Source organism: Lithobates pipiens, unplaced genomic scaffold (genome assembly GCF_037356315.1).
Source record: "Lithobates pipiens isolate NorthernLeopardFrog02 unplaced genomic scaffold, aLitPip1_a1.2 Scaffold_13, whole genome shotgun sequence".
Classification (NCBI taxonomy): Eukaryota; Metazoa; Chordata; class Amphibia; order Anura; family Ranidae; genus Lithobates; species Lithobates pipiens.
Window position 1 is genome coordinate 474,218,695 of NW_027507718.1, and position 26,479 is coordinate 474,245,173.

A 26,479-nucleotide genomic window follows, 5' to 3' on the forward strand; every position below is an offset into this window, starting at 1 on the left:
TTGTATTTTTTTGTTCTATATTAAAGATATTATTTTTCTACATTGTGTATTGATGTGCCTAAAAATTCCAAGCTCTTTATGCAATTTTCTACTTCAATCCAATTAGGACATGGCACTTCCTACCATATTGAGTATCCACAGCACCGCTCTGTGATGATATTTTATATGTGGACATTTTCATGATACTATTTATTGATCACCTCTCAATAAATAAGCTGCTTATTGTTGTGTACATAAGCACATTCACAGGCTTTCATGCAGACTTTTCCAGAAAATGCATGACCTCATTCCAAATAACATCTCCCCTTCTCTACAGCAGCAGCGATTAATAGCCTGCAATCTAATTTCAGACAAGCTGGGCACTTAAGTTAAGGCTAAGAAAGGTGGAGGCTAATATTCAGTAGCCATTTCAGCAAAAAAATATATGCTGCTACAGTTGATGCCGAGCAGTGAAAAAAAAGTAACCCAACGCTAAGTTTTATTCACAGAAGACATGCATTTTAGTTCTGCAAACATTAATTTACACATTAGACTGTACAGTCCCAATATTCAGAATCCCACTAGCTCTCATTGAGGAAAAAAAAGGCTTTAAAAAAGTTTTCCTGTTCCTGTTCACAAATGTATCTTTCCAGTAAACATTTCACAAAAATACTTAGTAAAAATATAATTATTTAAACAGCTGTGATATTAAAAACTATTTTTATGGTACTCTTGACATTAAAGGGAATCCATAGTGAAATATTTTTATTGCATATTGGTTTATATCAAATGTTCAAAATATATGTACATTTAAGCTTACAGCTATATATACTATCCCAGTGAACCTGTGTTTAATGATACAGTCCAATAATATCTCTCTCTCTCTCTCTATATATATATATCTCTATCTATCTATCTATCTATCTATCTATCTATCTATCTATCTATCTATCTATCTATATATAATCTCTATATATATATATATATATCTCTATCTCTATATAGATAGATAGAGATATACAGAGATATAGATATATAGACATATAGATATCTCTATATATCCCCCACATTTACTAACAGGTGGAAAGCCACTGTGCTCTTTTTCTTCTTGTCTCAAACCCCTTCTTATACATTATCCAGCAGTTGACATAAACTGGTTGAACTACTAACAGTTGATGCAGTTTGGCTGTCTATTAAACACTTTTGGACATATTCAGTTTAAAAAGAGGCATTGTATTTTTCACATTTAAAAAAGATATTATAAAATATTGTAAGTTACTTTAGATAAAAAAAACAAAATAAACCAGCACTTCATTACAGATTCTCAAATATAGAAAATACATCCATACAGATTCCCTTTAACTAGCTTTCACTTTATTAACTTGTAAAGAAAACAGAAAAACTAAGATGCTGAACTGGCACTTTAACTCAGTCTCTCTAGCGCACTTTTGATAAGAGGGGGTGACAAGTAAATTATATATGAACTATTTAGCTTCCTTACACCTGGCACACATTACAGTTTGTATAGTCTACTAACTTTTGGCTCAATGGTGCTAAAATGAAAAAAATCTTACAACCAAAATTGAAACATGGATACAAAACAGGTATGTACATTCAACATCTCAATCTGCTCAGATCTACTGAACATTTGCAAGTTATACAGTGATAATGCTTGACCTGTTCAGCTGTATTTTAGCTTAATAGACCTATACATGCAATCTGTAATGTGCTTAGCCAGCTTTGCACTTGCATGGGCTCTTGATTTACCATATGTCAATGATAATTATTTAGCACTAGTAATAAACACCATGCACAGAGCTAATATATTTAGCCTTCCCTTCCTCTCTTTGTCATATTTTTTTTAAAGTTGGAGACATACAATCTATCAAAACTTAAGTTATATAAAAAATTTAAATAATACATATTAAGAGTCTAATTAACACAGAATACTACCAAGTCTTGTTTACAGGCTGACTCAGGCCTAGGAAGGATTTCTAAAGCACTGAGCTGCTGTATTTGCAAACTCTAGGCTGTGGCCTACCTCCACTTTATAAGCGGCCTGCCTGTGGACAGAAACTCACAAATAGCTTTTGCAGTAACCTCAACAGAGACAGTCAATCCATTGCGGGATGTCTTTAAAGAACTAGGGCCCACAGCAGTATTCCAAGTTAGGATGAAGAGTACTTACATTTACATTTAAACTATGGCACTCTTAAAGGCCACATTCGCTCAAAATTCTAAACCTATTTTAGGTGGACAAAGTTTGTTTTGAAACTTGTGACTACTTAATTTTTTTCTCGGTACTCCAATGACAAGATATTCTCATTGAAGTCTGCATCCACACTTTCAAACAGTCATTATAAAAGAGAAAGTTTGCCAGTTCATATTCCATAGCACAACATAGCTTACTAACTGTAAGCAATGCAGGTTGTGACATCCTTCTAATGAAAGAAGTGGTTAAGATTGGATTGTCTTGCTAACAATATAATCATAACCATGCTGCATTCTTGGCTGCCACATAAGGAATGTGAAAGGAACAATATCAAAAACCTTCAGTGAAATTGGTAATTGCGCAAATAAAGCCTTACAGCAGTGCTTTTTAAACTTTGGTTGTATACCACCATCAGAACTTTGGCAGTATCTGAGTACACCTGTACTAAGAAATGTTACTCTACACTTATAGTACTAAAACACTGTTCAAACCATAGGTTAATGCAGTTTTCTGATGAGACCTATACCTCTGTCAGCCTTTCTATGAGTTTTCCCTGTGTACCACCTTCCCACCCTACTGTTCAGAGAAGAATTACTACTTAGTATGCTGATTTCCTCAAAATGGCCCTGGAATTCTCATAAGAAAATATATATTTTCTTCTCCTTAAGCCACCATAGTCTATCAAGTGCCCGTCATACATACAGTAACTGATACCAGAGTGTTATTTTTTGTGTTCCACAAGGCAGGACTGCATTTAACCCTGAGTGTGGATGAGTACCACTAGTGGTACGTGTCCCCCACTTTCAAAAACAATGTATTGAAGAGGGAGTCGCGGTCTAAGTAATTATACTTTATCAATTAAAAAAATACTCTAACAATGTTGTAAAATCTATAAACGTATCATTTCCTAGTTTACCCTCGTCTTGGCAGCGTTTGAATCAGCCGAGCAGTACCCAATATTAGGCGTGCCTATATACTGGTGGAACAAGCAATAAACCAACTTTGCAGAAGCTTAAGGGAAGTCATATGGGACCTGCCTTATATATGTCTATTCAGCTTCTGTATAGTACTATAATTTGTATTGATGGATACTTTCATGTAGTGCTCAGTAGAACTATGCCCCCATAGCTATGAATAGAACAAATGGTCTCAGGTCAGCTCCTGCATATAAATCACCGTAAATCTTTTCCTATGGCTCTCTGTAACAAGTAATAGGCCTAATGTAAAGAAACTAGAGAAGAAAAGTATTAGAGGAATTGTATTAAAGCACAGATTTACCATGGAGGATTCAGAAATGAAATTTCCATCTCCTTGGTCTGGGAGTCCATAGAAATTTAGAGGTACTTATAACTGCAGGCAAAGGATCACACGACTTTATTCACCATAGAAAACCCAAAACCAAGTAGTGGTGTATAATATGCAGTATCCCATACCAAATGTTGGTTTGTCTGGAATCATGTCGGTGATTGGTTATTTTCCATAGTTTACTGCACTTTATCTTTGCTTTTTGCCTACTTGCATAATACAGAATGTACAGTTTAATTTACCACATTTCTGAGAAGCACCCTTCTATTTTTAAGGCTTACATTCATTGGGTACTTGGTAATGAAGGCATGCAGAAATATATATTTGTGCAGAGCAATTCAGAACAACCAATCCAATTTTGGTTAACTGTAGTCAGATAACATTTCTCATTGCTGGCTATGAGTTACAGTATATTACATATAGTACTTTGCATTGCCTTATTAAATATGCCTGGTGATGTACAGATTGCATACTGAAAAGTTTAGAGAGAACAGTTTGATTTTAACATAGCCATAAAAGAGATTTACAGACAGGACTTTTATTACCAACAAAAGATGTGCATAGAATGTATCTGAGAGACCGCAAAATGCTTCTTGCCATGACACATTCAACTGAACTTTTCCAAAAAAGGTGTGCTACATTTACAATACTTAGGGGTTTATCTTCGAAATTAAATGGGCGTTCCACTTTAAAACTGACTCCCTGCTTAGAAACCTCTGTGCAGCAATCCCCTTGTTACCTTTCAAGCCTCCTTGTTTTGAAGTAACTGTAACTTCTACGATTTCACAAGTAGATGAAAACTGCTAGCAGAACTCATTTTTTTATATGTTATTTTGATAAATAAGATCAGTTACATGGAATGCTAAATATCAGCATTCGAAATGCCTCAAATAATGACAGCGTGCATAAGGAACTGTAAGAGGGCTTTCTTGAACTTGTAGCTTGTGGAGAAGGAGGTTTTCCTAAAGAGTAATTACATAAGAGAGGTTTAAACAAGGAGTTTATTTTTTGTTTAAAATGGAAAACCCTTAAAAACGACCTTTGGTTTCAGCTCTTTGTTGTTTAATGAGTCACTGTCCCACCAGCTGATATGCACATGGCAACTACCATTTTTTTGCACTAAGAGGCTCTTTTGTAAAGCTAAACTCCATTCAATAGAAATATTAAGGTAACAGTTTAGTTTAACACTTTTTATTTTGTTATATTCTTGCAGCAGATCAGACAAAACTGATATTGAAAGAGTTGTATAGGACAGGTGTTTCCAGTAATAAAACCTGGTAATCGCTGCTTTCTCCAAGACCAGGGCAACTGGTCTCAGTACCAGCCCTGGGAACAATATGGCAGCACTTTCCAAATTTGGTGGATCTGCTCAGTCAATACTCTCCGCCTACATAAGCAAACACCACACAGACCCAAAGGATTATTTAAATTTGGCTCTGTTTAGGTCTGTGGGATAAGACACAGGGCACCTCACAGAACCCCCCTCTTGGTGGCAGGAGATCGACAGATTGTGCAAGGACTTGCTGTGACATTAGTAGGAAGTAAATCCCCAAATTCTGGCCACAGAAGTAAGGCTACTTTCACACTGCTCTTTTGAAAAAACGCGAAAAACGCAACTGTGTTTTTATAACATTTCTGGTGCATTGTGTACGTGTGAAAAAAGAACTTTGCGACTCAAAAACGCAACCGGGGGGGGTTTGATACCCTTTTGATGCATTTTCCATTTATTTCAATGGAGGGGTGTGTTTTTGGTACAGTTTTTTACCACACTAAACAAGTACCAAAAATGCAGCTTGTAGGACTTGCAAAGTGCAAGGGACCTGCAACTGACCAGTGTAAAAGTTCCATATTATCCAATGGTCACGAGTTCTTTAACGCAATAAAACAGAAGAAAAACTGATCAGCGTGTCTTTTTTGTTTGCAGCTGCGCATAGGGAGAGGGAGATTGGAAGAAAGAGAGCCTTGATTCTGGAGTCCAGATTTAAATTGCACATGTAAAGCTTATTTTAATGGTAAGACAGTGACTAATACATACCATTTGCACCATGCAATTACTTCTGCACTTCCTAGTATTTAATAACACCTTGGTTTGATAACAATAGTACATTTTTACAGAAATCTGATTTATAAATCCTGAGAGGTAGAGATGAGCGAAATGCTATGGCAAAAACTTTTCATTATATATATATACACAAACAGCCATCAGAGAAAACAACCCAGAGTCCTAAATCTATACTGTTGCGATGCAAATTCAAGCAACTGTAGTATATTCTGCACAAACAGAAAACACATTACTAGGGGTTAGTGGGTAAAATAGATGAATTCCAGTGAAACAGCTTGTTTCCTTATACTGTTCAATAATTGTCCTCCTTAAAAAGATAAAGTGCAGTATTCCATAACAAAATCAGATTTTTCTATTACGTCTAGATTAAAGCCGCGTACACACGGGCGGACTGTATGGCCAACTTAGTCCGGCGAAACACATTTCAGCGGACAGTCCGCTCGTGTGTGGGCTTCAGCTGACTTTTTCAGTGTGCAGTCTGGCGTACTAAGTATTTCGGAATTTCCGTAATACTGTCCGTCATACTTTGGTTTCAGCGGACAATCTGCTCGTGAGTAGGCTAGTTCGACGGACTAAGAATGGCGCATGCTCAGAAAGGATTTACACGGCGGAAGATTGCATTGCTGTGTATTGGACTTCCTATTTCTAGTCCCATCGTACGTGCTGTACACGTCATCGCGCAAGCTTTCGACGGACTGTTTGGCTATCCGTGTGTGGTCAAGTCCGTTCATTCGAAAGTATGACGGACTGTCCGTCGGATTGTATGACGGACTAAGTAGGCCATACAATCCGCCCGTGTGTACGCGGCTTTAGAGTGCATTCAAATTGGTTGCTATGGATTACAACTCAGTTCTGTTTACATTATTCAATAAGCCTGGTGCGGTTTTGAGATCTTCCTTGGCAAAATTTTTGAAAGATGAACTGTCCACTTTACCATAGCAACCAGCCAGAATCTCTCTTCCATAATCCCAGTTTATCTGTATAGCACATTTCAAAATTGGTGTATACCCAAATAATACCAGCAGTCAGCTGATTTGTGGAAAAACTGCCAGTGCCCAGTCAACCATACTCCCCTATAAAATGTTATACTACAGGTACCAAACGTTTATCATCTTTGTTTTCGGTGCTTTCCCTATCATATTTTTATGGGCTGCATCCCTACACAATTGGTGCATTATTGTGCACCCTTCACCTTACTGTGTTAGTATGTTACTCTTTTTTTTCTGTACCAATAAAATATTTGAACAAGGAAAAACTACCAGTGCCCCTGGGGCTCTGTATATGTGGGGCTATGTATACAGAAACTGCTGTCTGCAGTCTTTTCCATATTATGCACATATAGCTAGGTGGTATTACGATAACATAAGCTCCTCAACTGAGACTGACCCTGAAAAAGCAGGCTGTACTGTTTCTTTGTGACTACTTGCCATGCATTATGCTCATCTCTACAGAGGCAGAATAAAATAAAAAGGCACAACAAAATAAATTGTCAAAATGCACCATATTAAAACAGATAGCAAAACGGGGTGCACATCAGGATAATGATGTAAGGAAAAGTGCTAGCATAGGCCAGGAACTACAAGTTTTTTTTTCTAACTAGTATTATACAATGAACATATCATAACTGCCAATTCGTATTGCATGAATTCATACAGTATTTTTGCTATAGAAGACAAATAATTCTTGTAGACCAATGTTGATAAAATTACAGTCATCTGTGGTCACTATCTGGGAAAGAATCAGATACACATCTGTAAGTAGGGCTCTTGTTTTATTTCAGTGAACATTCAAGAAAATATACACTACAAATAGACCAAATGTAATGGAAACCTGCCAAAAAATAAATAAGTTTTAGATATCATCATCACTTTGACCAGATATCTATTAGCCTGGTCAAGTATAAAAGCAGCTTCTCCGGGGATTCCATGATATTCACAGACCCTGAGGTTTACTCTCATATTATCTTTAACAGCTCCAGCAGTAGACTTTCACAGAGCACCCATTGATGGAGTTAGCTTGTCACACTAAACAATAATGATGCATATATTAGACAAACTAAGGCTGGACATCCACTGTACAATTTTCCTTTAGATTTACCAAAACCATATAATATGAGGTCAAACCTAAACACTCTCAATTTGTATACAGTCAGGCAAGCCCTTTCACTACATAGTTGAAGGTAAATCTAAAGGAAATTGAATAAGAAAATTGTATAATGTACGGCCAGCCTAAGACTAGCAATAAAAGCTTACATTTCAGTTAATTTTCCCGTCCAAGCTAAGCAGGGTGAGTAGAGCAATCTTCTCTGCTGACTATTGTATTCAGATGGCGTTAGTTGTCTCAATACCTGAACAGTGATTACAGGTGCTTGGATGCAGTCACTGTTTGTCTGACAATTTTTTATCTGCCTTCTTCAAATTTGAAATATAATTTTGTCTAGCCATGTGGTACCAACAAGGCCACCCAGATCTTGCATTTCAGATGATTTAGCATAAATTGCCCAAAACTTGAGCCATATGTTGCCAGCATAACCATCTGTAAAAATACTGCTGTAGAAAAGTGTTGATCCCTATGCTGACAGAACGATCAAATATTTGTGTGTGGACACCTTAAAATTCTTAAGGCACCTCGATAGATTCCTGTTGACTACAAGAGGCAGTAGATCTACCATAGGGCACGCCAACATTACCAAATGTATGCCCTATCCACATAGTGTAAATACATAACTGAGAAAATGTCTCAATTTCCACTGCTTGTACTTTCAGTCCCAACCTAGAGGTCAACACCATAATCTCTCTTCCTTTCTTTCATTATTTCTACACCTAAAAGAAAATAAGCCCATTTACTTGTCAGTTGTTTACCAAGAAAATGTTTTTATTTTAGTTTCTTGCTCTGTTATGGCCACCCTGCACTACTAAAGCTCTATAGGTCTGCTTGTGTATAAAATTACTGAGGTGGGAGATCTTTTCATACAAAATTTGCAACATACAACAATTGTGCATGACCCTGATTTGTGCATTTTGACTTTGCAAGTAAGTAAGTTTTCTTCTGTTCACTTAGTGAATGTGGTGAAAATTCACTTTGTAAAGAATACCCAATCAGGTGGAAGGAAATAAAAAAAAGCAAAAATCAGGATTTCTGCTTGAAACATGATTGGATAATTGACATAAGCACAGTTTCTTCACATTTACTAAGCTAAGTAAAATTTCCCTAGCAAGGTGACTATATTGTAAATTAGGGTCCAGGTCTCCAGTAAAATCAGATTTTGGTGTGATTTAGTCAGATTTGGCATTGGGGTTGATTTACTAGAGGCAAATAGAATGTGTTTTTTGCTAAGTGCAAGTTGCACTCTACAGGTGCAGTTGCTCCAGAGCTTAGTAAATGAGGTAAAGCTTCACTTTGCAAAGAACACCCAATCATGTACAAGGAAAATTTTAAAACAGCATTTTTGCTTGCACATGATCGGATGATGGAAGTCAGCAGAGCTTCCCCTCATTTACTAAGCTCTGGAGCAACTGCAGAGTGCACAGTCTTTTTGCCTTTAGTATCAACCCCTTTATCTTGGTCAGTTTGGTTCCAAAGGGTAGCCAAGAACAAGAAATATTTGCAGTCAAATTCCAATATGAGTTGAATAAAAACACTGTATTTTAATATGTCTTAGGAACTCTGGCAATAAGATCTACCTACAATCATAGCTCCCACCACCTCTCTCATGCCATGACCATTACAAACCAATCATAGGATGCTCTGTTCTACTGCTGGATTCTGCAGATTGTAAAAAATCTGCAGATTTCTCTGCTAAAAAAATCCCAAGATACAGAAAAGGCCGATGGGTGGTGTAATGCACTGGAATCCACCAAAAACTAAAATACTACTTTGAATAAATTTTCCCTTTAAATAGAGTTAAAAGAGTATAAAAACATATGTAGATGTAAAACAAAAAAATACCCCAACAACAATTCTGAAGCAAGACTGGCCTACCTACAAAATGTGCTCCTCTCCCAGAAATTGGCTAACATTTTCTACAAAATTCAGTCTGACATTATCAGAATTCACACACATTATAAAAATACTCCTGTCCTTGCTAACATTGTGGCCATATGGTAATAACTGCATCTGAATGAAACCCATCAATATTTTACAAATGCTTTTACAAAACACCCTTTCGTCTTCCACACATAAATGAACATAAACATTGGACAGATGTAAGTGCTTCTGTTATCCGATATGCTACCAGTAACGATGTATACTAGCAGCAACAGCAAGCTGTAATCACGTTGCCAGTATGGAGAAAGAACTGCAGAGCAAGAAAGGCACACACTGTTTTCCCACATGTCTCCTCCTGTCTATTTATACTTCTCAGTGACTAAAAGCAACAAGAAAATACTTTGCCAATTTCTATACACTGTACAAAATCCTTACTTGATAGGACCATCTGTACAACATTATATTGTCATCTGGTGAAATGTAAATATACAATAGGCTGACATCAGTGTATTTACAGATTTAGCAATAATATAGCAATTATTATTGCAATCCAAGCATACACAATTATTCCCGCATTTGCTGGCTGTAGCCCTCCTGTTTCAAGGCAGTACTGAATTGCAAGAGTAGCATTTAACGTACAACTGCAGCGGGCATAGGATGTACTTATAAAGAAAAAGTACTGTGCATACTTAACATTATATATATTTGCCAGCAGAATTTGTGTTCTTTTAATAGCAATTGTTTTGATAGTACATAAGTGTCTTCTGTACATGTAATTTATATATATATATATATACACAATAAACGAACAAAGCATAGACTCAAATATGTAAACGCAGATTATACCCATGTTCAGATAATCCATGCAATGTAAGCAAGAAGGCAAATGACACAGCATTCTGCTATCATATTAAGAAACTCGGCTATACAGTATTAAGCAACATTCAGGATAATAAAAACATGTTAAAGGGCCAATAAACCAAAAAATACAAGTTGTCTTAAAGAAAGAAAAAATAAAAATTTTGAAGAACATTTTCAGATGTTTCCAGAGGTTAGTAAGGCAAGATATTTATAGGTTGCATTTAGGAAGTCTTTACATAATATCTTCAGGCTCTGTATAGTTATGGGATCATTACATTTACATTTGTATGTGCTTCTGAAAGTTGAAACTTAAATTTTTAGTTCAGTGGTCCTTTGACATGGTAGTTTGTTATCTATAAAACCCCATTGTTGAAGACTTTGACAAAACGGATGTGCACAATATATTTGTAACTACCTACACCCTACATGTGCACAGGCAAGCGACCTATAGACTACACTGCAGTGTATTCGTTTACAGTAAACCACAGACATTCACTATTTTCATGGTTTCTTAAGGAAGAACACCATTAAGTATTATGATAAAAAAAAAAAAACATTTTGAGCTCAAGTGTTCAGGATTTGTATGTGTTTTATGATCATCCATTTCTTAATAGAGGAATCCTTCTTTAAGAAGGGCTAGAAGTAATTTTGCTAAAATAATGGTTATGCCCAGAAATTGTTCACCTTTCTGTGTGAACATATTTCGAAATGCTCACAACACAAATCTTAAACAGGGCATGGTTTGGATGTTAAAAAGACAACGTTATCCTTTTAGACATACAAAACAAAAAGCATATGGTGAAACATTAAATTGTAAGGCCTGGTACAATCTGCCGTAAGCCCACCCCCAACTAGAGAATAACACTTTCGCTATTGCTAAACCCTAGTCATTGTGAGCCAAATCATTGAGATAGGGACCATTTAGAGGCTTGCAATTATTTTTATGTATTCATTTTCAAATATGGAACTTCTCCACCTCTTATACCATATGACATTTACTTAAAGACATGCAGATGTTTTTTTTTTCCTGCAGTCATTTTCAAATCTATACAATGTACATCAAGTGAATAAAAAAAAATACCGCCTCCCTCTGTTATAAAAAGGTACAACACCAGCCATGAAAATTAAAGTGTAACTTCAGCCAAACATTTTTTTAAGTGAATTTACCTTTTAAGCTGGTTTCATGGTTTGCTAGTTAATTTTTCCTTATTTGCAAAAAAAAAAAAAAAAAAAAGACAATTTATTAATGGTTTCACACAATATTTTCACAACTTTCAACCAAGATTCACACAGGTTTCTAATTGTATTCAAATGGAAAAGTGTCAATCCTGGGTGGAAGTTGTTTGAATCTTAAATTAAACATTTGTATACCACCATTATTGTGGCCCATAGCCACTTTTTGTTTTGGATTAAGGCTGGTATACCCAGTAGTCAAAACTAAATGTAATAGCAGAGACACATTTAGTAGACATAATCTCAGAAAAAAAAAGAAGAATAAAAACTAAATTTAATTGAATTGTGAAAAAATAAACATTTAACTGATGTATTTGGCTGGATCTAGGTTTTACCCACAAAACAAAAGCCTTTTAAATAGATGTGATAGAACGATTTGGCCATGGACAATTCGCAGCCCCAGTGCCAGCAAAATTTGTAACTTTGTGGTATAAGATAAGATGATGTATACCACATAGTAGTCCCGACATCATGAATTTTTTTTTTCACAAACTGTGATGTGAGCGCTTAGTCCTACTAGTTCACTGTCAACATGCATTGAAGGAATCCGACGTGCACTCGAAAGGCAAATTTTAATTTTAAGGTTCCATTCACACCTGAGCGTATTGATTCACTGCCGTTTTTCTTTTTTTAAGCTTTTTTGCAGCTTTTTAAAAGCGTTTTAGAAGTGTATTACAAGTGTTTTACAGTTTCAGGCATTTTTGTTTAGCTGATAGAAAGCACTAAGGGGAGGAGAGGGAGCGGAAACTAGTTTTTCTGCTCAAGTCAGGAGATTCTATTGAAGTCTATGGGGCCAAAAACGATTGTAATCTGCCAAAAAGAAGCCCATGTACTTTTTTGAGCTTCAGGTGTTTTGCTTTAAGCAACAGAACGCTCAGATGTGAACAGAGGCCATTGAAAGTAGTGTCATTTTGCTTGTTGGGCGTTTTGGAGCTTCAGAGCTGAGCGTTTTTACAAGCTGAAAATTGCTCAGGTGTGAATGGAGCCTAATAAGTGCAGTCCACGTTAACACCCTAGAGCTAGGCCAACACACGTGGAGGATATGCGTCACTGACCCAATTGTTTCCTCCAGCGATGTGCATTTTCTTTTCAAGTCAAATGAAAACAGTCCTTCAAAATGTGGCAAAAAACCAATAACATTTTGTGCAGGTGCTTGAGAATTCTGCTATTACGAGGGCTCTGATAAATTCATTTTGTCCTCCAGGTTTTCAAGCTGGGCTCTAGGAAGTGTGTTTTATCAAAAGCTAGTGATTGACAGTAATCTTTTAGCACATGAAGATGCAAAATATTCTGAAGATTTGCTCATCCTTTTTCTACTTTGTGTTTGTTTTGTTTTTTAATTTTGCAAATCATTTTCCTGCAAGTGTAGGGTGCTTTTGCCCAACCATATAAGCAGATATAATTATGTATCAGTCTCAACATACCCATACAATAATATTTACATGCCTGGGCAAGGAAACCAATTGGGTTAAATGACAGTAACCTTCAGACTGCATTGAAAACAATAGGGATATTTAATGAAATATACTTCAAGGTAATAGCAGCCTAAACATTAAGCTTAATAGAAAACTAATATTTCAGCTTTGGATTGATACTGGATTGTTTAATCACCTGTTGGTTTACATTATTTTTCTGTGACTCCAACTATTACAAGGAAGTCACCTTGTAATACTGGATCCACCATTTATTTCTACTATGGAGAATGCAGTGAGAGGGTTCAGAAACCAGCGCACGTCTTAACTCATTGCCATTTTTTCAAAACCAAAATGTTTCAAGTGGACTTGTCTTTTTGTCCACATTCCAGCCTCCATTTGTGAAAATGCAAGTTGACATTTATTATCTAATATAGTCATTAGCATACTATAATATTGGAATGCATTCTAAAAAAAATTAACTATCAAATACTAAGCAACTTAAATGCTTTAACATATATATAATTTTCAAAAGCATCTTATACTCTTTTTTTTTTTTTTTTACAACTGAATATCTACCCAGTGATTCTTAATCATACAACATGCAAATATTCTATCCCCCAAACAATTTACAAAAATTATACAGTTCAAGACAGAAGCTGCTGACTTGGACAGATTGTTTTGGCAGGCACTGTACGTACATACCATGTACAGAAACATGCCAAATTTGCTTTGCATTGCTACTTGCATTATACAAGTCAGAATTCTGATAGATTTAAAGCAGTTATATTTACAAGGAAGTTTGCACCTCCATTATATATGGTATATACACATTACATAGGGAGTTCATTGGTATTAATACATTCCTTCTCTCCCCTTCCTAAAAAAAAAAAAAAAACATTTTATTTTTCACTGATTGCTTTTGTCAAAGATTTGGTGAAGAGAATACAAATGCATTGCTCCTAACTTCTCTTGTGCTCAGTGACATCAGTATGAGACAAACAATTTGAGGAAATTCTTTTAACACTTTGATGCACATTAAGAATTGTGGATCTTGGATCTGCAAGTCCCCTTGCGATAATGCAAGATCTCTAGCTACATGATATATTACAAATGGGCTCAGTTAGACGTAACGGGAAGTTTGCTGGCTTAGAAAGAGTTTGACATCTCTAGGAAGGTCACAGAAGATTGATGTGCCTAAGTTCATTGAGAGGTTTGGCAGAACAGTTGACACATCTATAAAAGTGCAGCCTCAATGCTTCAGTGGCAGTGCTGTGTGAATGTATAGACACTTCCTCTTCATGCATTGGACCAAGCATTGGTATTCACATTGTCTTGAAAATAGGTTAACTAGAAGATCTATTTATACTACACTCTACTGGTATTTTACATTGCATTCACTCTTGATTTTGGAGCCCATCCCCCTTTCCCATATGTCAATATTTACAATTTTAAAAAAAAGACTACATTTACAGCAGGCCAGAATTTCGGTTCCTGTGCTTTACAATACCTTGCTAGGCTTTACCTAACTGATAGAAGAACCATCCTTATTAGAAAGTTAATACTAGACTTGTGAGAGGGAGGACCACACTGCCTCTATCTTACAAAATCCTTGCAAGGGCCTGTTGTACATTCGCTAAGAAGGAAGAAACCGATTGGAATATGAAGGTGATGACAGGCAAATGATGCTATTTGCCATCACTGCGATAATGTGTTAAGAGAGAATGGAAGCTGAGGTGGGGAAATCAGGCAGGGGTTGAATTTTTTTTCTACTCTTCACGTAGCTGTAGACAGTAGCGGTGGTAGCGAAGCTGAAAGAACATTCTCTCTAGCAATGAATGTGTCATCCCTGGGACAGCATGGTTTTCAATGACACCCACATGCTTGAAACCCAAAGACTCATAGAGCTTGTGAGCTGCAATTTTCACAGCTGTAGTGCCAAGCATGATGGAGGAGTAGTGGTTTAACATGGCAAACTCCAGGACTTTGCGGCCTAAAGCCTTGGCGATTCCCTTCCCACGGTAGTTGGAGTCTACAGACATTCGTCTAAGCTCGACTACGTTGTCTTCTTCATTGCCTCTGGCTGCCACTATTCCAACGACTCTGCTGTCCAAGACTGCCACCCAGAAGCAGGAACCTGTAGAACACAAGTACACGTCAGACAAGTGGTGGTCACTAAAAAGTGTTAGAGAGAATATTAACCATTTTAATATTGCATGAAGGGTGATTTATCACCCCAGCTATGGCCTTCAGGTAGCATTAAATATAACACTTGTATTAGGCCATTACCAATTCCACTATATGCAGCTGTAGGTACTACACAAAGGGGGGTTACACATAAATAGAAAAATTATAGTTTAAACAATTCCATCAAGCATTTTAACATTTGAAAATAAAATCCCAATTAAGAGCAGGAACTACAAGGATTCTGCTAACTAGAAATGCCTCTTCTATGCTCCTGTGATTATGATTTAATTTTGTTACTAAATGCTCACCTTACCTCACTTTAAAGCTCAGCTTTCCCCAACAAAGAGACATTAACCAATTGTGGCACACCCTTTAGCTACTGCAATGGTGGGAGGGCCTCAGAAAAAAAGGAATATCTTGTAAACAGGATTAGGAAGGCACACATAAGAGGATTTTCTGGCTGGCAACCATAACTTTGTAGTACCTACTATGAGATAGACCTTTAAAAATGCTTACAGGTGCACTTTGTATGGAATTATTTAAAATCCGACTCTACTTTTCCAGAAAATTTAATAATGGGAGGTACCACAGGAAAATGGTCAACTTTGCAAAAAAGTGTATTACTTGTATAGGAGGGTTTGTAATGAGAGTTACAGTATGTTGTGCTTTTTTATATCTGCCTGTAGTATATACACATTGAAAATCCTTGGTGCATAGATTGTGTTTCACTGCCTTTCTACTTGAGAGTCTAATGGACAGAGGTAACCAACTATGTGACATCTATTTCAAAGCAAGACAATGTAATTTCAGTGATCTGTGCCATTTGATACAGTGGAGAATGTCCCAACCATGTACTTGACTCTTGTATATGGGATGATCAAATTTCAAGTGTAGCTGATGAAGCAGAGAATCAAAATATGGTGATAAGTGGAGATGTGATATACTGTACATATGCAAAAGTCACTAACAAACTTTAAGTATATTACAGGTAGTCTAAAGCATACTGTCTGCAGATTGAACTGCACCCTAGTATTTAGCAGTATCCATGAGCTTCTTATCTGACGACACTTTTAGGAGGACTAAATACTTCACAATAGCTCTTAAACATTGGTCCTTGGGTACAGAACCGAAAGGAAGGCTATTGGCATTTTCCATATCAATGACTTAGCTTCTTCTACCTTTTCATTTTGCAATTTATTGCAGGGAAACTAGATAGTGGTTGCTATATGTCAACAAATACATTTCTTCTTTCAAACTTTATACATGTGATGCACTTGTTGATTAAAATACAGTGAAAGTTGTTTAATCCATCTGAATGTGATGTTACATGATGGTGACACACTGTTGACAATTTTTATCCACTACAAAAGTCCTAAAATGGACAGCCTTGCTCTGCTTTTGATCTGCTAAAATTATTCCTAAAGACAAGACATTTAGGTGGTGCTTTCCCCACCTTCCTTCCTTCTTGTATTCATACAGAGCTGGCTCAACTCTGAGGACAGCAGCCATCAGCCCCTCACCACATGCTTTTTGTGTATAGACTTTATCTTGATTATGGAAAGTTACAGCTCTACCTGTTGTACACCCTCTTGAGCTGTTCTCGCACATACTCCATGTGCCTGAATACTTTGATCTTCAAGTCCATTTAAGTGCCTGTCCCTCTTGAGGATATGAACTGGATAAAAATGGACAGGTCAAAGTCATTGATTCCTCCTTTCTAAGTCCCACCTTTCTGTGTGATTCCACGTGAATGCTGTTCAACAGTTTAACCCCTTGACGCGGGCACATCGTGGCCCTTTAAAGGGATTTCAGATGCTGGGAGGCGGGGTGGGATTGGTCGGATTTCTGATCATGTGACCACTGTGATTGGCTGTCACAGCAGTTACATGAACGGAAAGTTCCCGAACACAAGTAGAGACCATGAGCTTTCCATTAGCCAGTAACTGTGTCGGGAGCACAAAGGGTGTATGCTCTCAGCAGAGCTCCATGTATATTTTTTGATATAAGCTTTGGGTAAACCTTCCACAAAAGAAACACAGGGTTTTTCATTGCTGACCCTTCCTGAAAATGCTAGTTGTCCCATTGTAATGCTGCCATTCTTGCTTCACAACTGAATAGCTGACCTGAAACAACTATACAAACAAGGCCTTCAAACCTATTTTGAGAAAAGGATTGACTCCTAACTGGACTTTTAAGGCACTCAAATGCGTATAAATAGAAAATTATAAATGTTTTATTAATGGATACATGTAACAGGAATAAGAATAGGCATATGAATTGAAACCGTCAATACAGTAATTTATAGATCTTATATTTTAATTAAGGGGGGGGGGGGGGGGGGTTGGCGGTCAGCAAACTGCTAGGTAACAAGGTCAGAAATTGCAACTTCTGCAAAGTAAAAAAAACAAAAAACGGAGAGATATGAACTAAAATATAAAGTAGCCTGAAAGGCTGTGTACATATATAATTGAAAGTTTAAACACAACATAATATTTGCTGTTACTGCATAAATTAACCAGCAATTACATATCCATCCCCATCACTAAGCACTCTGTTTTGGTATAAATGTTTTTGGGTACACTATTTGGCAAGGATAAAGCAGACACATACCCACATTATGCTTTTTTTTTTTTTTTTTGAATAAAGAAACTTACAAAATGAAAAGCTTGTGAAAGTTTTTGATTTTGCAGTGGTCTTCTGGGCTAAATGACAGTTCATCCAATGACACTTAGAGGGTTGATTTACTAAAGGCAAATAGACTGTTCACTTTGCAAGGGAATTTTCTCTAGCATGAATAGGGTGAAGCTCTGCTGACTTCCATCATCCAATCATGTGCAAAGCTCATTTGTTTACATATGATTGGGCATTCTTTGGCTGTTAAAATTATCAGAACTTGTCTACTTATAAAAGTTAATAGGAATGCAGAAACAGCTTGAAGCAAGTTGATGCAACTTAGAAGTTGTTCAAATGCAGGTCAGAAGTAACTGCACTGTTAAACTCATCTGGGAAGCATTTCAAACTGATCTCAAAGGCTAGTGGAATCCATCTGAAAACAAGCTGCATTTGCCGATGGGACACAAGCCCAAAGCTTGTGGACACAGACCCTTAACCACTTGCTGACCGCCCTATAGTAGTTTTCCTACTACAGGGCGGCAGCTGTGCACCGGATCACATGTATATATATGGGATATATGGGATTTGGCATTCCTGCCTGCAGGTGGCATGTGTGCACCATGGGCACACCGCTTCTGTTATGAATATTCAAAAAGTAACACAAAGATCGAATTAACTGCCATGGGCAACTCAAGCATTTAGTCCTAAATGGAAACACTTTGTGACTGACGTCCACTGTTGGTGGTTTGGAACATGTTTTTTTTAGATGACAAACTAGTGCATGCACATTGCTAAAAAAGACCAGTAAATGTACATGTGCTTCGTTTTTCAAGGTTGGCAGAACAATCATGAAGAATCCCAGGGATCTTTTTAGCTGCTGACATCATTCTTATTAACTTGAATGGGAGCTGAGCACAGACCTCTATTTAGCTGTATCACACCTCTATAAATATCATTCCTCTTCTTTCCACTTCAGTGGCTTCTAAGAAATTCTCCACCAGGAAAGGTCAATTGTCTTAAATATTGATTTTCTTTTTTCTCAGATGCAGCATAAGAGGAAACGAAAAGATGTAAAATATTTTGTGCTGTAGAGCTGGGAAAATGGTGGTAATACCAGAATGTAAAGCAACCATAGCCTAATGCCGCGTACACACGGTCGAACTGTTTGACATACTTAGTCCGTCATACAATCCGACGGACAATCCGGCGTACTTTCCACTGAACGGACTTGACCACACACGGATACCCAAACAGTCCGACGAAAGCTTGCGTGATGACGTACGACGGGACTAGAAATAGGAAGTCCAAGACACAGCAAAGCCCTGTAAATCCTTTCTGGGCATGCGCCATTCTTAGTCCGTCGGACTAGCATACTGACGACCGTATTGTCCGCTGAAACCAAAGTACGACGGAAAGATTTTTGGAAAAACCGAAAATCTTAGTACTCCGGACTGCACGCTGAAAAAGTCCACTGAAGCCCACACACGAGCGGATTGTCCGCTGAAATGTGTTTCAATGGACTAAGTACGTCAAACAGTTCGACCGTGTGTACGCGGCATAAGGGTTGGTCAGTTTTGTACAGGCCATTCGCTGCTCAGCATCCTGTATCCATGTTCAATGTAAGCAGTTTTACTACCATGCACCCGTTTGGAAGAGCCTTTATCATGGCGTTATCTGGGTGGCTGATCATCCAGCTTATAAAAGGATGGACTGTATTAAATTGATCAAGTTACCTTTGATGCAATTTTAGAAATTTTTTTATTTTTTATTTACCAAGCTGTTATTTACACTTTTTGTTCTTCGGTGTAGTTGTTTGGACTGTGTCATTCCTCAAACACCAAAGACATTTGACACTCTTAAGCCCCGTACACATGGGGCGAACATTGGGTGGTATTGGCTGCTTCAATAAAACCGGCGAACATTGAGCCCATGTGTATGGCAGCCAGTCTGACAGAAGCCAGCCAAACGTCCGGCTTCTGTCGAAGGAGCATGACCGATAAAGGTCTGCCAATAGGCATTTGATCAGCGCTCCCAGCCAATGGCTGAGAGTGCTGGCTGCTGTGTTCTAGCAAGAGGGCCATCCACCTGTCAGAACACAATAGCTAAGTGGGAGAGATTGCTGTACTAACATCGGATAGTTATCCGGCTCCTTCTGAGATTATCAGTTTTTTTTTTCATTTAGCCCACTGAGTTGAATGAAAAAAAAAAACCTGCTAGTGTGTACTAGGCTTTAAAGTGACCCTGCTACTATTCTGAAGTTACTCAGCTCAGATATACCAATAAGATTGTGCATACACTATCAACCTTTCCCGCTGAACGTGTTCCATTCCAGAGAAGAGGGTCCCCTGAAGCTTTCACTAATTTCTCTCACAGACCTCTACATATTTACAGAGGACAATAGGGCCACCACCATGATATGGAGGTAAAAAAGGTAGCTGGATGGGAGGTTAGAACAGCCAAGTGGGCTTAGGGTGAGTTGGCATGAATTTCCTTGTCCTCTTCTTTAAACTGTTTACACACTGGCATCAGACTGACAAGAAACTGTTCTCCAGATGTCCAAATATACATACCTCAACTTGCACAGGGTGCTGTTCTGTGTTAGGAGTCATGCCTTCTAAAAAAAAACAACTAGAGTTTTCTCAATGACGGTTGCTAATGCCTCTATAGTTATAATATAGTAAAGTAGAGTCACGAATTGAATTATAAACTAAGACTAAGAAAGACATTTTTTTTAAGTTAAATATGAAAAGGTGTACTTAGAATACCCATTACAACCCATGTGACAAAATTGCTGCTGAGCAGTGATACGTGACACAAAGGAACGATTGATATGAATAGCTATGCACCTCCAGAAGGGCAGCTAAGACAAATGTTTGATATGTTTATTTGAGAGGGATTTTATACACACCATTGCTTTCTATAGTCTCCAAGTTTTTCTCAGATATATAAGGCTTTGAGCCGTATTCCCAATTCATTTCTAAAAGCCTCATGGATATACAGATTACAGAGGCATAATTTAACCATTTCTCCTCTCTCATTTGGCTGAAGACTTCTCACATGCAAGGTAATCTGATAAAAATGCCAGCCATAAGTTACACCTCAGGCACAAAATATCTTGTCATCTACAATAACCACCGGAATTACAGTTGTTAGTTTCATAGTGCCTGGATATGAAATATGGAATCTGGAGGCCTGCTATGATCAAGAAAATTCCTCTTTGAATGGTGCTTTTCAATAAGGCCATGCAATGAGCAATAATGGTCCATAGAGTGCTATAATCCATGGCAAGTAGTCAGATTTAGTCTCTTAGCCACTTCAGCCCCGGAAGAATTCACCCCCTTCCTAACCAGGCCATTTTTTGCGATACAGCTGCGTCGCTTTAAATGACAATTGCGCAATTGTGCGACATTGTAACCAAAAAAATTTGTCCCTTTTTCCCCACAAATAGAGCTGTATTTTGGTGGTATTTGATCACCTCTAGAGTTTTTATTTTTTGCGCTATAAACAAAAAAAAGAGCAAAAATTTAGAAAAAAAAAAAACACACACACACAATATTTTGTACTTTTTGCTATAATATCCCCAATTTAAAAAAAAACAACACTTTTTCCACAGTTTAGGCCAATATGTATTCTTCTACATATTTTTGGTTACAAAAAAAATAAATCGCAATAATTGTATATCAGTTGGTTTGCTGGAAATGTATAGCGTCTACAAAATAGGGGATAGATTATTGTCATTTTTATTATTATTAGTATTTTTTTTTACTAGTAATGGCAGTGATCAGCAATTTTTATCGTGACTGCGACATTGTTGCGGACATATTGGACACTTTTTTGGGACCAGTGACATTTATACAGCGATCGGAGCTAAAAATAGCCACAGATTACTATATAAATGCCATAGGCGGGGAATGGGTTAACACTAGGGGGCGATCAAGGTGTTAAATGTGTTCCCTATGTGTTCTAACTGTGGGGGGAATGGGACTGACTAGGGGAGGAGAACGATCAGTGTTCCCCTGAGAGAACCAGGATTTTTTGTTTACACACACAGATCCCGGTTCTTGCTCTGTCATGAGCAATCGCTGGTGCTGAGCACGCACATCGGCTCTGGGGAAACGCTGCAGCGTGCGCCTGCTAGAGCGTCTTAAAGAGCCGACGTACAGCTACCATGGCTTGCACAGGGGAGCCAACCTGCCGGAGTATAACTGTGGTGGCTGATCACGAAGCAGTTAATTAATCACTTGCCCACTGGGCACTTAAACCCCCTTCCTAACCAGACCAATTTTCAGCTTTCGGTGCACTCACATTTTGAATGACAATTACTCATTCATGCAACACTGTACCCATATCAAATTTTTGTCCTTTTTTCCACACAACTAGAGCTTTCTTTTGGTGTTTTGGTATTAAAAACCATAATGCAGAGTAGTCTATTCCAGGCTGCCTAGAAGAGGAGACCCACAAAATATTTATTAATTAGATTACTTGATATTTTAACAGTCCATGTCTTAGTCTAACAGCTAAGACACCTAAGCTAGGTGACCTAGAGAAATCAGTTTTAATATTTTGTGCTTAAAGCAAATCCTCACCCTTAAAACAATCAGCCCTCCTCCCCACTCTTCTTCCAATCCCCTAGACAAATATGGCACTTTTTTCCCTTTATTTCCTTTTTTTTTTTGCCTTTTTTTAACAAAAAGTCTGCAGTCTGCAGGCATCACCCCGGTACCATTTTTTAGAGCCGATGGTTGGCTTTTTTGTAAACTACTGATGCTGCTAATTAACTGCTTGGCTGTTATTACAAGCAGAGGGAGGGGACTTCCTGCCTCCTTCCGTGGCTCGCCGGGGCTCTACCGTCCCCCTGGGAACAGTGCCAGAATTGGCTTTGATAGGGTCTCTGATGTATTAACCTGGAAGCTACATGACATCACTTGGTTTACTGAAGACTTAAAGGTGCCAGATTTAAAAAATAACAGCATTCAAAACAGCCAAACTTGCAGTTTTGAATGCTTTTAAATGCAAAGGAGGGATTTGGGGGCTTAGACCCCAGAGCCCTTCATAAAGAGTACCTGTCACTGCCTATTACTGTCACAAGGGCTGTTTACATTTATTGCTGTCACAAGCAAAGTGATCCGAAATAAAAATATGAAAGGGACAGTGTAAAAAAACAAAAAATGTAATTAAATAAGAAAAAAGATTTTTAAGCTCCATCATCCCTCCTTGCTCACACGCAGATGCAAACGCATATGCAAGTCATTTTAAAGTGTTGCCTATGGAGATTTGTCAGTACTGTAGTTTGTCGCCATTCCACGTATTTTAAACACTTCAACCCCAAAAGTATTTACCCCCTTCCTGACCAGAGCACTTTTTGTGATTTTGCACTGTGTCACTTTAACTAACAAATGCGTGGTCATGCGACTTTCTTTTGGTGGCATTTGATCACCCCTGCTATTTTTTTTTTTTTTGCGCTATGAAAAAAAAAAAAAATAAAAAAAATAAAAAAAAATGGGCTAACTTTACTGTTTTTTGTTTTTTTCTAATTCGTGAAAGTGTATTTGAATGACTGCTGCTGAAATACAGTGTGACATAAAATATTACAATAATTGCCATTTTATTCTCTACGGTCTCTGCTAAATTATATGTATAACATTTGGGGTTTCTAAGTAATTTTCTAGCAAAAAATACAGATTTTAACTTGTAAGCAACAAGTGTCAGAAAAAAGGCTGAGGCATGAAGGGGTTAACCTTACTAAAAACCTCATGGGCAAGCCGCCTTTAAGGCCTCAGTAGAATGCAGATATATATGGAGATATGTTGCTCATGCATCCCAATACAAGAACAGTTTCACATCTCAAAAGCTGAACGGCCTGCTCACCAGCCTACTGTTGGAATCTCTGGTGATTGGCTGTAACCTCAGGAAAAAATGAAAATGCTGCAAATTACTTTTTTGTATTTTCATATTCAAGTAGCAGTTGTAGCATTTATGTTCTTTTAAATGTTTTACAGACACTTCTTAGTTGCTAGAAAAATGTCTGTTTATATAGCTCAAGCTGAAATTTACACAAGTGAATAACTTATCATAGTGACTCATCCTATAAACTGATCCCTCCTTTAGACAGGTCTGTACAAAATTTTAGTCAGACACAGAGAGTCTGAAAGGAAACAGCTTCTGCTATATTCTCTCTATAGAAAACCTATAGTGCTGTGGAAATGATGTTCCATGAGTGCACCTTGTATTAAATGTATGAAACTTCCCCAATACATTTTCTGTTCTACCAGTGTTGGCCAGAGCCATGCTTGCCCAGGAAACATTGTAAAGTTAACTTAGCAAATACAAAAGACTGCCCTGCTCTTGATAATGCATAGGTCTGCCAACTACTCAGGCCTAGGTTACCATGAGATGGGGCGGTGAAGTTTACCAGTGAAGTGAAAACTCTGTGCAATTGAAACCTATTTGTTGTCAGCTATTAGCTAACTCTTTCACCTAAGTAGATTTAAGGAGTTCAAAGTTTTCCTTTAAACATCTGCCCCAAGTGCCAGAAACATGCATAAAACATACCAGAAAATTAAGAAATATAAAATGCAAAGAGCCATACGATTTCTGTTGCAATAAAATCTTATTTTTTTACCTCTTTTCTACCATTCACATGGTCAGCCTATTTTGAAATTTTGGCAGGAGGATAATAGGAATTTTATAGAATTTAGGATTGCAGCTTTTAAAATGATTTTTTTTATTTTTTTGCATTTTGGACTCATTATATTGGTGTTCAGGCTGTCTTAATAAACCTACTTTGGGGGATGCTTGTTTGGGGTTTCCGTCATTAATCTAGTTTACTTTGTAATCACTTTTTGCAGCTCCTCACCTGGGGGAGTTATTTCTTCCATGCTTCCTTCTCTGGGGAAATTAAAGGCAGCAATTTAGCTTTTAACTGAAAGCTCAAAAATGATTTCCTGGTTTAGCTATCATTCTCTGCTAATAAGAATATGGCTAACAATTTCATTAGCAGTACTGCATGCTGTGTTCACAAGTTCTTAACCCCTCCGACACTTTTCTGGTTACCAGATTTCTCCTCCTGCTTCAGAAGGGGAGGCCGTTTCTACATCTCAGTTACCCAGACTATCTGCATGAGAAATCAGTTTAGATCTTCTCTGAGTGTAATAGCAGTATAGATTACTGCAGCGGTCTCAAATGATTTAGGTTGGAGAGCAGAGCTGAATTTTCAAGGGCCCGTGTATGCCTGCAGCAGCTTTTTCTACAGAAAGAGTACTGAAACCCTAGCATTTAGATACATCAGGCTGTTTATGTTATGAAAACTGATACTTCCGTTAATTAATAAATGAAGTGTTGGTAAGGCAACATGAAAATGGCTAAGCCCACAGTATATTTGTGGTAGGTTCACATTAACAGAGAAGCACAGCTGCAGTCATATATTATAAAATGAGCATAGCTGAGGTTTCCATATCTACAATCTGGTTAGAAATTAACAGGCACATTAAGATCAGTAGTTGGGAATGTATAATCTACATCTTATTGCTCCCTAAATTAGTACATAAGATTTCCTGTACAGGTCACTACCTTCACTAAGCAGCATTTGCATCTACACTGAGGGCATGCTATGACCTCAATGCAGTAACAAAAACACAGTCTACTCTGTGACAAAAAACATACACTATTTATTGGTCCCTCATGGCTCTGTTGTACATGGCTAGAGTTAGATCTGAGTTTCCCCACAAAAAATGTTTGGGCAAATACAAGGATACAGCTTGCGATTTCAAAATTTGCAAAATAAGCACTTGTGAGTTTATCCAATAATTTTTTGGTCATGTTTCCTGGTCTCCATAGGGGTGTTACAGGTGTGTGTCCTTTGCCTACATACTTTGTACTTCAATGTGTTCCTCATTCTCCATTCAGAAAGTTGGGAGGTATTTAATGGTACCCACCACCTTTTTTTTTGTGTGCATTTTCAGTCTGAATTTATTTCTGGAAATCTAAACAGCAAGAAAATGATGTATTTTGCAGATACAAATTGGCGCTGATGTTTTGAAAATTCATAAAACACAGTATCTTGTTGCTAATCTTTGTTCAAGGTCATGTGAAGACTGTGCTTATGTATGGTAAATTAAATGCCTCTCTTATATATTTTTTATATGTGTTATTGGCAACAAAGTCTTAAAAATAGTCTGCATATCAGAATGTCATGTCTTAGCTCAGGAAAAGATAGCATAGGTACAGAAGACAATGTGTAGTATTAAAAGGCCGAAGAGTATAGGTGACAACTGGTGGAGTATTCTGGCGGTGGAATGTAGGTTGTACAGGTGACAGCTACTTAATGTGGTTGTAAAGTCAAAATAGGTTTTACTTTATTGCATTCTCTGCATTAGGGTAAAAGAAAAATGTCCAAATACTTGTATGGGCCTTCCCCTCTCTTGATGCATCACTGTACTCATCTGCAATGGCGCTCTTTCCTCTTTTCACAGGACACAGAGGCTCCTGCTGCTACCAATCAAATACTGGGGGGTTCAAGCCACGCTGTGTGTGTGTATGTGTCTATGGAAGCAGCCTGGCTCGGAAGCTTGCCTGCATGAGTGCACCATAGCAGCCGGCTTGCTATGGGGGCACTCAAAAAACAGGGGG

General features: G+C 37.6%; 1 protein-coding gene across 1 annotated transcript in view; it reads right to left on the bottom strand.

Annotated features, from left to right (window-relative positions):
• Nucleotides 1–461: 461 nt before the first annotated feature.
• NAT8L (N-acetyltransferase 8 like) overlaps nucleotides 462–26,479 on the bottom strand; it is a 97,301-nt gene continuing 71,283 nt past the window's right edge. The window contains exon 3 of the mRNA XM_077477917.1: nucleotides 462–15,188. Within this exon, the coding sequence (XP_077334043.1) occupies nucleotides 14,821–15,188 (368 nt within the window). The 3' untranslated portion in view covers nucleotides 462–14,820. The remainder of the gene's footprint in view (nucleotides 15,189–26,479) is intronic.